General features: G+C 40.6%; 2 protein-coding genes across 2 annotated transcripts in view; both read left to right on the forward strand.

The window, feature by feature from the left end:
• Nucleotides 1–479, forward strand: part of exoc1l (exocyst complex component 1 like) — a 3,711-nt gene extending 3,232 nt beyond the window's left edge. The window contains exon 4 of the mRNA XM_007551687.2: nt 149–479. The gene's annotated coding sequence lies outside the window, so the exon portion shown is untranslated. The remainder of the gene's footprint in view (nt 1–148) is intronic.
• A 402-nt stretch (nt 480–881) lies between these two features.
• smc2 (structural maintenance of chromosomes 2) lies at nt 882–13,058 on the forward strand. The gene is made up of 25 exons (XM_007551688.2): nt 882–1,496; nt 1,583–1,732; nt 2,446–2,568; nt 2,683–2,721; nt 2,802–2,912; nt 3,007–3,051; nt 3,166–3,399; nt 3,538–3,687; nt 4,372–4,605; nt 4,716–4,875; nt 4,954–5,071; nt 5,948–6,086; nt 6,180–6,299; nt 6,393–6,597; nt 6,850–6,985; nt 7,380–7,504; nt 7,619–7,812; nt 8,382–8,525; nt 9,605–9,679; nt 9,831–9,950; nt 10,053–10,253; nt 11,007–11,123; nt 11,308–11,468; nt 11,589–11,736; nt 12,665–13,058. The coding sequence occupies exons 1-25, from the start codon at nt 1,329–1,331 to the stop codon at nt 12,848–12,850; spliced, it is 3,603 nt and encodes a 1,200-aa protein (XP_007551750.1). The 5' UTR covers nt 882–1,328; the 3' UTR covers nt 12,851–13,058.
• The last annotated feature ends 84 nt before the right edge of the window (nt 13,059–13,142 follow it).

A 13,142-nucleotide genomic window follows, 5' to 3' on the forward strand; every position in this document is an offset into this window, starting at 1 on the left:
GAATGCATTATGGGAGATGTAGTTTGTAGACAATTCGTGCACAAAACCTATTTTAAGTCAATCACGGGCCTATAAAACGCCGAGGGGGCACGTAAAATGACATGGCGGGGCACATGTGGCCCGCGGGCCTTGAGTTTGACACATGTGTTCTATAGTGTGTGAGCATTGTTGTGCTGTAGCTAATGTTCTGTGTGCAATTCTGGTCAATCGCAGGTATGCTTCAGTTGGGTTTTAAGAAAAATATTGATTATTTATTTATTTTTGCTTTATTGCTCTTTTAAGTGTATGTTCATGACAAACAAGTTTTAGACTGATATTTCTAAGACATCTTTTGTACTTAGTGTTTCATTATGTGATCCATAAAGAGTACACTAAAATTGACATTCACAATAAAACAAAATGAACTGTAGAAGACAAATATAACAGAGTTTAATCATTTCTTTTATTCATGGTAAATAAAGACTCCTGTGAACATAGTATGTTTACTATGTGTTATTTATTTGCCATCTCTGTATTAGTGGATCTTTCTTTCTACAGGAATAAACAAAATATGCTTACTATACAAAACCATTACATTTGAATATTTTTAAAATCCAGAATATCCTGGACTCACTAAGTATTAATTTTTAAAATACCTCGTGGAATGATAGAGTAAGTAAGTTTATTTAATAAGTTACTCATTATTTCATAATAATTAAAGCTACGTTTTTTGTTTTTATTATAGATCAACGATCCTATCTGTAATTTTTTTTTATCTCATTAGCAATTAGTATTACTACTACATTATAGATTTATTTTATATAGATAAAATTAATCGAAATTAGTTGAACCTACACTTTAATTTAAGCAGGCGCTATTTCGCAAACTAAGCATACCCTTTTCAGTTTCCTTCGTCGGAAATTGCCCCTCACAATATGGCGGACAAACTCACCAATTATGTGTGGCACTCGATGGCGCACAATATTTTAGTCGTCAGACAAAATGCCTGATAAAAAATACACCTATAGCGCCTGGTCATATAATTATTTGTATGCGTTATCATTTATCTTTAGATATTTTACAAAACCAAATATATCCATTTTTACAATAATATACTTGTGACAAAATCACCTGGAACTACGCAAACTTTTAGTGTCGGTTTGTTTTCGGCTTAGAAAGGAAAGCCTCTCCGCTCCGGTCTTCGTCCACGCCTAGCTGCCGCCAAAATTCAAGTAGAGACAGGGCTGTCGGTTGTAAACACGGGGTAGCAGTGTCCTTGCGTATTTTCACATCTCGGTTAGCCTTAATACTGAGTTATCCTCCGAGGACTGCGGCGAGAGGACAGAAAGATGTACATCAAGTCTATTATCATTGAAGGGTTTAAATCCTACGCTCAGAGGACGGAAATCAACGGCTTCGACCCGCTGTTCAACGCGATCACAGGACTGAACGGTAGCGGAAAGTCCAATATTCTAGACTCGATATGTTTCCTTCTGGGCATCTCCAACCTCACACATGTAAGACTGCTAAATCCGCACACTAAGTCATTTGGCTATCCGGTTTTAAATCCATGTAATTTATCTTAATTTATTTCACATTAAAGGTGCGAGCTTCCAACCTCCAGGACCTGGTGTACAAAAACGGACAGGGTGGCATCACTAAAGCCACTGTGTCTATTACTTTTGACAACTCCAACAAAAGCCAGAGTCCTCTGGGGTTTGAAACCCACGACGAAATCACAGTCACCAGACAGGTACGGATACAAACAGCTTTTCTCTAATGACTATACAATTTCACAGATTTCTCCTTTATCTTTTTTTCTTTTATCGCGGTATTGTTAGCCGTATGCTTTAGAAACACTTTTGATGCTTAGGAGTTTGGGTCATAAGCGTCAACATTAACCAACGCAGATTATTTACTTGGGATTTTATGTGAAAGTTCAGCACATAATAGTATAATAGGATAAAAAATTTATACGATTTTTCAAAGATAAAAACAAATCTCAGTTTGTTGTCTTTCAGGATTGACCTCTCTATTTACATCCATCCATTTTCCCATCCACTAAGACGAGTTTCTCTGTCCACTCTGAGGAAAACCCTCTCTAGTTTTTCAGTCTAAAAAGTGTGACACGCGTTTGTATTCAGCCTACCTGAGTCAATATGTCTATTCGGATGAGTTCTACGACTTTCCTGTTTTACGCTACATCTCATTAACACTCATCCTTTTCTGCTTCCCACACCATGATGCTGCTACCAACATGTATCAAAGTGGGGAAGATGTATTAAGGTTGATGGACAGAGTTATTTTCCTTGATATGAAAGGTGTATTCATATATATTCTGCCCATTTATTCTAATATCAATAAATAAAATCCACTGTAAGGCACTCTGAAGGTACCTTATTCTACTCTAATTATGGTCTTTCCTTCAATCAGAATGTTCTTTTTGTGTCCGTTTCTGTTTTACAGGTTGTGATCGGTGGCAGGAACAAGTACCTCATCAATGGAGTCAATGCCAACAACACCAGGGTGCAGGATTTGTTCTGCTCTGTCGGCCTTAACGTTAACAACCCACATTTCCTCATCATGCAGGTCGGCTGTTTCATCACATTCCTTCCATTCTTTTTTTTTGTTTTTGTTTTTTTTGTTTTTAAGACTTCAAACATTAGACTAAGTTTTGATCTTGTGATGTTTCTATCACTTCAGGGGAGAATCACCAAGGTTCTGAACATGAAGCCACCAGAGGTAAAACCTGCACACATCACCAAATGTCTCACCGATGGCTGCCTTCGTTTGGAACTTAATAGAAAACTTTCTTCTTCCAGATTCTTGCCATGATCGAGGAGGCAGCAGGCACCAGGATGTATGAGTGTAAAAAGATCAGCGCCCAGAAGACGATTGAGAAGAAGGAAGCAAAACTGAAGGAGATTCAGACTGTATGAGATGCAGGACCATTTTTTTTTTTAAAATCTCTGAGTCTGTTTTAATAGAAAAATGCTGCAAACTTTGTCTTGTATTTAACTCTTTTAGATTCTGGATGAGGAAATTACTCCCACCATGCAAAAACTGCAAGAAGTAAGCTGACATTTGAGCTCATTACCTGTACTGATACCAAGATTAACATTCCACTCCTTGAACCATGTAAAAGTTTTAATGTTAATCTTCCTAAAACCTCTTCTCTTTCTCCAGGAACGATCATCCTATTTGGAGTACCAGAAGCTGATGCGCGAGATCCAGCACTTGTCACGCCTCTATGTGGCCTGGCTGTTCGTGTGCGCTGAGGAAACCAAGAAGAAGTCTGCAGAGAATCTGAAGGTGATGCAGGACAACATTGCCAAGATGCAAGCTAACATGGCCGAGAACGAGAGCAAAATCCAGGAGCTGTCGGCCCAGATTCAAGAGCAACAGAAGAAAAGGGACCAGGTACTGCAGAAAGTAACAGATGGAAATGTTTTTTTTGTTGTTGTTGTTGCTTTTTAAACTGTAGTTTAGTGTTTTACCCCCCACTGGTTGTTTTCATTGTGATTTTCTTACCTCTGATGTTAAACTGCTCATTTCAAGGAGGTGAATGGCGTTTTAAAAACCCTGGAAGACACTCTTGCTGACGCCCAGCGTGTGGACGCTAAATCTCAGAGCGCTCTAGACTTAAAAAAGCAGAATCTGAAAGATGAAACCAAGAAGCGAAAGGAGCTGGTGAAGAGCATGGAAGAGGTAATGAAACAATTAGTGCCGCAGCTAACGATTATTTTTGTAATCGAGTATTCTCATGATTAATTGAGGGATTGGATAAATAATTGACGTGTTCTGCAGATTTTATTTCAACAACCTAAACTTATCTTGTACAATATAAAAATACATTAAAAAATGCAAAATATCACTCTTTTTGTAATTAAGAAAAACATTTTATTTATAACAGCATTCTTTTTAATGTACGCTTAATAATTAGTAGCAAAGGATGCGTCTGCGGTCTCGATAGATTTGATTTTTTTTTTTTTTTTACAGAATTTGAACCAGGTGAAGCTAAACCTTTAGAAGTTCTAGGCTGAACATGTTTACAGACAAAGAAGATTTTCCATCTTAAATGCAAAGTGTATACATTTTTTTGTACAGTTTTGGCTTAATTAAATGTTTTGATTTTGTTGATCTATCAAAATATAGCATTTTTTTAAGAGTCTGTATATTCCAGTTAATGATTGTTCGATTACTAAATGAGTTGACAATTTCAACAATTGATTAATCTATATTTATCAATTATTAATATAGATCAACTAGCTGGTTAAATGTTTCAGAAGCAGCTAGTGTTCCTGGTATGTTGTTATATCCGTCAGCAGAACCAAAAATAATAGAAATATAAAACAGTTTTTTTTTGTTTTGTTTGTTTTGTTTTCTCGCTAGGATAAAAAAATGCTTGTGGTAAAGGAAAAAGAGGTTTCCAAATTGGCCGAGCAGCTTCGCGCTGTGCAGGAGGAGGGACAGAAGGACAGCGCCGCCCTGGAGGCCGCCGAGCAGCACTTCAAGGCCGTGTCGGCCGGTCTGTCCACCAACGAGGATGGCGAGGAGGACACGCTGGCTGGGCAGATGATGGCCTGCAAGAACGACATGAGCAAGGCCGACACCGAGGCCAAGCAGGTGAGAAAACTAACTCTGAGATGGAGGTTCGCTTTGTCGTGCTGCGCTTCTTTATGGTGGTTTTGCATGTTTGGTCCTACTTATTGCACTAAAATCTTCTCTCTTTCTAGGCCCAAATGACCCTGAAGCACGCTCAGGCTGAGTTAAAGTCCAAACAGGCTGAGGTCAAGAAGATGGACAGCGGCTACAAGAAGGACCAGGACGCCCTGCAGGCCGCCAGAAGCAGCAGGGAGAAACTGGAGGCGGGGTTAGCCAAGCTCAACTACGAAGGTAGCAAACGGTTACTTCCAAGCTTTAGTTTTATTTCTCCACTAAACCAGTGTGATAACCGTGGCTGTGTCTCTGCAGAGGGAAAGGAGGAGAGTCTGCTGGAAAACCGGAGGCAGCTGTCCAGACAGGTCTCTCAGCTCAAAGAGACCTACGAGCGCCTCATGTCCCGCTTCCCCAATCTGCGCTTTGACTACAAGTAACGCCTCATTTTTCTGCACACTGAACATGCAGGACAGAGAGTCTTTATAGAAAAGGTTCTTTAGTTTGTATCACTAAGTGGGTTTATACTTTATTTAAGACTCGAGATCAAGTTAACCAGTTCACCAGTTTGATGGTGAGCTTCTTTTTCATCTAGATTACTTACATCAGGTAAAAAAGAAAATTAGTCATTTAGTTCCATCATGATGCAAAATTAAAATAAATTAAAATAAATAATAAAAATATAAAGTTTTATATAGATATAACAGAAATAAACGTTAAGTAAGTGTCACACTTATCAGAGGGAACTCTTAGGCCACGAGTTTTGAAAAACAGAAATAATAGTTTTTTATTTAGTTAGTTTTGCAGGAACAAGTAAAAGTACAGCATTTTCCCAAGGTGCAGGGAGTGAAGAATAAACAATATTGACCATAGAAAATGTGTTTAATGAATACTTTTATTTCTTATTCCATAATTCAACATATAAAAGTAAGCATTTCCAATAAATAGATGTTCTAAAAATGATTTTCTATTTGGAGGATGACATTCTCATTTTGTTTGCTCCATTAAACTTGGGTTTTTTGTCCAACTTAAAATATTGTCTATTTTAGTACATCATTGAGATAAGAACAACAGATGTCTTAAGAAATAAATCTTTCAGTTTTAGTTTGAAAAATAAAAAGTGCCCCTTCAGTTCCATCAACCTAAGAATTTTGGCCCTACAGGCAAAAAGTTTGGACTCTACTGGTTTACACGTGACTACTTTATTTTATTCAGGTTTCGTTTTGAGTTGAAATTAAATGGCTTCTTTAATTTCTGGCTTTTAAACCACATGACTGACCCCCACGCTAAAGCAAGACGATGTGATTGCCAGGGATCCAGAGCGAGGCTGGGACCGCAGCAAGGTGAAGGGGCTCCTCGCCAACCTGATCACCGTCAGCGACGTCACCTATGCCACAGCGCTGGAGGTTGTTGCCGGAGGCCGCCTGTACAACATTGTTGTTGATACGGAGGTAGGCGTGAGCAAAGACTTGAATATGGTAATGAAGGTTTTTCAGAAAGACAGCGGGACTCTAACCCGCGTGTCGGTGCGTTCTCCCGCGTAGGTGACGGGTAAAAAGATCCTGGAGAAGGGAGAGCTGCAGCGGCGGTACACCATCATTCCCCTGAACAAAATCTCTGCCAAGACGCTGAACGACAAAGTGATCAACGCTGCAAAGAGTCTGGTGAGAGAGCGGCTTCAGGTCAGAGTTAAATATCGACGTGTTTGCTTGTAACTCTAAGAGTTCTCCATTTTCTTTGCGCTTTTCTCTTGTCAGGTTGGGCAGGACAACGTTCACACGTCCCTGTCTCTGGTTGGCTACGAAGCAGACCTGCGGAAAGCCATGGAGTACGTGTTTGGGTCCACCCTGGTGTGCGACACGCTGGACAACGCCAAAAAGGTGGCCTTCGACAAGCAGGTGATGACCAAGACGGTCACGCTCGGAGGGGACATCTTCGACCCTCAGGGAACTCTGAGCGGAGGTGAGACGGGGGCGGGGGGTGAAAACGCTGCTACGCATGTTACTCAACAGGTTGTTGCTAGGTATCCAGAGTGAGTGAGTTAGTCGTGTGAGGGGGAGCAGGAGCTAAAGACTTTCCTCTGCCTACATCCCCCAGAATGCCATTCCACAACAGCAATCTGAACACGTTAAAATCGCAACGCAATTCAGATCACGAAACTCTGATCTGTGCGTTCCTAAACATCTGGAGTCACGCGCGACTTTTCCCCTCCAGGCTCCCGCTCCCAGTCGGCCTCCATATTGACGAGCCTGCAGGAGGTGAAGGAGGTCCAGGACCGCCTGGAGGAGAAGGAGGCCCAGCTGCAGGACGTCGAACGACAGCTGGCCGATCTTAAAGGAACCGCTGAGAAGTAAGCAGCTTTCGAGGACGCTACCGCATGAATTTTAACATGTTTGTTTGCAGAAGTTAATTAACTCTTTGCTCAAAAATCAGCACTCTCAGAGGAGTAATTAAGCCAAAAGTGTACAAAAATATATATAAAATTTGCATTTTAAATGAAAAACCTTCTACCCAGAACTCCTCGAGTGGTATAATCTTTAGCTTTTTCTTGCATATTTTAAATAGTGTATAAAATAAACTTTAGTGGTTAAATGAAAACTCATTCTCATGTATTTTTTTTTCCTTCATCTGATTACCCGATTTAATCGTTACTAAAACAATATTCGATTACTGAAATAATTGTAGTTATAGAAACCTTAAAAACGTGGAACAGAGTTCTGAGCCGACCTCATTAATCCATCCAGGTACCGGCAGCTGAAGCAGCAGCATGAGCTGAAGCTGGAGGAGGAGCAGATCCTGCAGGCCAAAGTGCAGCAGAGCTCCTTCCACCAGCAGCAGGAGGAGCTGGAGAGGCTGCGCAAGGCCATCGGTCAGAACGAAAACACACACACACACACTCTTCTCTATAAAGGTAAAACGCTCTACGCCGTTTGACCCAACGGTGTGTGAAGCCTGTTTTCTGCTTGTGCGTTTGGCCAATCAGAGGAGAGCGAGGAGACTTTGCGCGTCACCAAGGAGGTGAAGAAGAAGGCCGAGGAGAAATACAAGGTGCTGGAGAACAAGATGAAGAACGCCGAGGCGGAGCGGGAGAAGGAGCTGAAAGCGGCCCAGGAGAAACTGAACACAGCCAAGGCCAAAGCAGACGCCTTCAACAAGAAGCTGAAGCAAAAGCAGCAGGTAAAACCGCTGACATTTTGTGGTGCTGTTATTATAACAATAAAAATGATGATAAAGGGGAAAAAAATATATTTAATACTTCTTTTTTAGTTAACTGCATGGCACAGGATTCATAGCGGCACAAACATAAATGCTGGTTTTCCAAAACATTCCTATTTGATTTTTTCAGGACGCCACATACTTAAAGATGTGTGATTTATATCATTTAACTGCACAAAGATATTTATTTAAATTATATTTTCAAATTTACTGATATTAAAAATTAACATTTAGTCAGGTTTTTTCTTCTTCTTTTTTAATTTATAGTGACGACGACGTATGGAATTCTTATCATGAAAATAAATGTTTCACAATAAATTATACGGAATATTATAAATGCGCCCATCCTCAGTCCCTTCTGTTTGCCAATCTGTCCATCTACCTCTGCTTTTAATTTTTTATATGTTTTTAAAAAAAACAACAACAACAACCGAGAACTCTGGGAAGTTGAGTACAGACGAGAAACATGTAATCCTGACATGGAGAATCTTCTACTTCTGAGTCTCCCTGCTGGGTGGTCTGATGTTCAGGAGTCTGACGCTGTGGCCCTGGAGCTGGAGGAGCTGCAGAGGGAGCAGGCCGGCTACGAGCAGCAGATCCAGGCCGTGGACGAGGCCACGAAGGCCATCCAGGAGCAGATCGACAGCATGGCCTGCACTGTCTCCCAGAACAAGGTGCCGTTTGCAGGACTGCGTTGAAACCAGTTCAGATAAAGTGAATCATCGACGGTGCTGTGTTCTGCCTCCGTTTCCGTCAGCTTGTCTGACGTGTTTTTGAATTTCTTGAAGCATATTAAAAGTTTTTGAACCACTTTAACTTCATGTTTTCTCACAGCACAGTCATAAACTTGAACACGTTTTACTGGAAATGCTCAGCTAAACTTACTCGCTGAGAAGTGTGTGATTTGTGCCGTCATCTTTAGGCCCGTCACAGTAACACGTTTTACTGGATGATTAATTGTCCTAGAAATTACTTCAGTAAAGAATAATATTGTTGTTTGAGAGCATTTTCATGTGATATATTGGTAATTGCACAATAGTGTAGTATCAGTATTAGTTTAAACACTTATAAACTTTAACTTTGTACAGAACGCTCCGCACTGGAACTGGAGGATGTTTTAAATATCCAAACTAAACCACCACAAATAGGAAGAAAAAAAAAAAGGGATATAAAAACCACACACAATCTAAATCATAAATAAAATGTATTATGAAGTCTCTTTGCAAATCTGCCCTTTAAAAAATATTAATAATCAGAATGGAAATTGAGCTCATTTTAATTAATCAAGTGATTAATTGCTGATTGCGACAGTCTTAGTCGGGTTTAAAAATGTTTAAGTTTCACCGAAAATTGAACATTTTCCGTGAAAATGTTTAATTGTGGTTCCACCTGAGCAGGACTTCTTCTGGGATTCTGTCAACAATCGCTTTCTTCCTGGCACCATGTTAAAGCTAAATTATTACAGTGAAATGACTAGTTATCCTGGTGACTTGGTGAATCCTGAAGACAGCCACGGATATCAGAGAAAAGAGGGTGAAATACAGGCTTGTGTTGCACTTAAAGATTTTTTAAAATAAATTAAAAAAAAAACTCTTAAAACTGTTAGTTGCCTTTCATGTCACTAACTCTGCACTACTAGGTGTGGGCAGGCGGATCATACCTAGTAGCATATATTGACATTTGTGGTGTAATGTGACTATTAATGCTCTGTACAAGTGCAAAAGCTACAAATATTCCCTACTTTGTAACGTAGGAGACGGTGCGTAAGGCCCAGGAGGAGCTGAGCAAACAGAAGGAAGTGATCATGACTCAAGACAAAGAACTCAAGGTGACCTTTACGTTTGTCTCGATTGTTTTTGGCTTCCAAGCACCACAATTTACTCCTGTCTGTCGGGAGCGGAGTAATTACAGAGCCCTGATGGTTTATGGCATAAACACCTACCGACGTGTCACGTTGCCTCTCTTTCTGAATGCTCCAGGAGAAAAACACAGAGGTGAACAAGATGAGGGAGAAGAACAATGAAGCCCAGCTGAAGATCAAGGAGCTGGAGCACAACATCAACAAGCACCACAAGGAGAGCCAGGATGCTGCCGACAAGGTTCGCTCAGTCTCTGATGTTCATCCGCCCATTGCTGCGTCTCTTTGTTCTCCTAATCTGGAAGTTGTTGTTGTTGTTGTTGTTGTTTTCGTTTTCCTCCAGGTGAGTCGGATGCTGGAGGAACACGACTGGATCCATTCAGAGCGACAGTATTTCGGCCAGCCGAACACCTCCTACAACTTCAAGACGAACAACCCCCGCGAGGCCGGGCAGCGCCTGAAGAAGCTGGAGGAGACCACCAGCAAGCTGGAGAGGAACGTCAACAAGAGGGCCATGAACATGCTGAACGAGGCGGAGGAGAGGGTGAGGAGACGGGGAGCAGGGACGCAAAGCTCCGCACTCGGGGTTCCTTCGCAGTCCTGAGATGTTTGACAAATCGACTTTCAGGATTTTTTTTCCTGTGGAAACATATTTGTACCTCCACACTTTAATCCCAATCACATTGTCTGAATATGTTCTTTCTCAGGGTATCTGTGCATCCGCAAAAAGTCTTAAAGTTCTGTATCTAAAAAATAAGGCCTTAAAATGTTTGTTTTAAAAAGGTAAATTGGGCTTAAATACATTAGTCACAGGTTTCAAATTTTGTCTTGGCAGGACTTTTTAATCTTGCATTTTTTAAAGTATTTTTTGTTTCTTCTTGTGGAACTTTTCTGTCAGGCAAAAGTTTGGGTTACACTCGGGCATCTTCATCAGGTTCCGACTTGAAACTATTGAGGCTACCGCTAACATACCCTTGCTAGCTAGCTTTTTTTAGTGTCAATAGTGGCTAAGTGCAAATTTATTCCCAGCTGGCTGGATGAATTTCATGCATTTATGTGGAGTTGGGTCTTAAAATCCACTCAGAATTGCATTAAAAAGTCTTAAACGTGAGTTTGTGAAACCTGCAGAAATCTTGTCATTCCTTGTTTGCGTCCATTTATCTTGTCTTTTCTTCCTGTATTCCCTTATCCATTTTCCATAAAACCTTCTCGCTGCAGAAACATCTGCTACAATGAGAAGTTCTGAAAACATAAAATAGTGCAGGACAGATTCACAATTGCGTTTGTCCTACTGCAGTACAACGATCTAATGAAGAAGAAGAGAATTGTGGAGAACGACAAGGCAAAGATCCTACAGACCATCAAGGAGCTGGACCAGAAGAAGAATGAGGCGCTCAACCTGGCCTGGCAGAAGGTCTGCTTTTCGTTTTGCACCTGATTTCTCTGCAAACGTTGATTAGATTTACCGTTTTAAATTCATTTCCCAACATTTTCAGTGATAATAAAACCACCTTTTGAATGTTTTTAATTTTATTTATCAAAACAAAGAAGGGCAGCACAGCTTAGTGCCATCTTCAATTTCAATCTTCCCTCTGCAGGTAAACAAGGACTTTGGCTCCATTTTCTCCACCCTGCTGCCAGGAGCCACAGCCAAGCTGGCTCCTCCCCAGGGATGTGGCGTCTTGGACGGCCTCGAGTTTAAAGTAGCTTTGGGCGACACCTGGAAGGAGAACCTGACTGAACTCAGTGGCGGGCAAAGGTTTGAAACCTTATGCTGCTCCTTAGTGTGTTTTCTCAGCCTGTGTGAGAATGTGACTTTAATCTCTCTCTCTCTTTCTCTCTATCTCTCTCTCTCTCTCTCTCTCTCTCTCCTCATCAGGTCACTCGTGGCTTTGTCTCTCATCCTGGCCATGCTGCTTTTCAAACCCGCTCCCATCTACATCCTGGACGAGGTGGACGCAGCTCTGGACCTGTCTCACACGCAGAACATCGGACAGATGCTGCGCACACACTTCACACACTCGCAAGTAAGTGACTCAAAAAAAAGCCATTTATTGAGAGAACGACATGCATACGGAGCAAAAATAAAACCAAAATTGTACAAAAATGTACACATTTTGCACTCAAGATAAAAATACTCCTGTCTGTAAATATGTTCTACCCAGAACTCCTCAAGTGGCATCATTTTAACTTCACCTGGTTTAAATTCTGTAAAGAAAACCTCATATTAAGCACCTTTTGGTTTCCAATTATTAATCAGATTTACACAATAGTGATGACAAGTGAAGCAGAAAGGCCTGAGATTTTCACATTAGAAGTAGTTTTTATTTTTAGCTACAGATAAATCTCTTGCTACCCATCATCAAGTGTTCATCAGAAGAATGCTGTTGTTGCATTGTAGGTGATGGAATGTTTTTCTGACTTAAAAAAAATTAATGAATTGTTTACTTGCATTTTTTAATGCCTTTCTAATATACAGATATAAACAATTCTTAAATGAAAAATCATTCATTTAATCATTTGTTTGCAGGATGTGCAAACTTTTAACAGACAATCAGAATAAATCTCTTGAATAACTAGAATAATAGATGACTAAAATAGTTGATAGTTGCAGCCTTCTTGCAAACTTCGTAGACATTCTGTTCCCCAAATGACTTGCAGCTGCAGTCAGAGACGGGGAACTCTACAATTATGGACCCAGGAGGAAAGAATAAAAAATGTGCAACACATTTTTTCTGATTTATTTTCAGAATTTTGAAAACCACTCATTCTTGTTCTTCCACTTCCATTATGCACTACTTTTCTACGGGTCTATCTCGCCAAACCTCAATAAAAATATACAGAACTGAGTGTTTTTGTCATGTGACAAGAGGTGGAAAAGGTTTGAAAGACTTTAAATCGAGGACAAAACGGCGGCTTCTTCCTGCCACAATCTTTCTCTCCTCCTCTCTTCAGTTTGTGGTGGTGTCCCTCAAAGACGGCATGTTCACCAACGCCAACGTCTTGTTCAAGACCAAGTTTGTCGACGGCATGTCCACGGTGTCGCGGACCGCGCTCATCCAGAGCGACTCCAACGTTCCGCTTAAAGTCCACGACAAGGCTCGACAGAAAGACAGGAGGAACAAGCAGCTCATCGGTTAATCACTGCACTGAAACCAGCAGGGCGGCCATCTTTGTCCTTACCTAACATGATAGTAACTGCTTTTTATGTCTTACTGATATCTGTGCATCTATTTAGCAATCCTGTCTAAATACTTAATTTGGGTCCCGTGCTTTGTGTTCTTTTTATATATATGCAGCTGATGGATATATTTGTTTGTTTTTTTGTAAATAAAGCTGGTAAACGTTATTGTTGGTTTTTTTGTCTAAACTATGACTATTTTTTTAAAAATGTACTTGTGGAATCAAACAAACTCTATGGCAGGAAGTTTTA

This window comes from Poecilia formosa, unplaced genomic scaffold (assembly GCF_000485575.1).
Source record: "Poecilia formosa unplaced genomic scaffold, Poecilia_formosa-5.1.2 Scaffold43, whole genome shotgun sequence".
Classification (NCBI taxonomy): Eukaryota; Metazoa; Chordata; class Actinopteri; order Cyprinodontiformes; family Poeciliidae; genus Poecilia; species Poecilia formosa.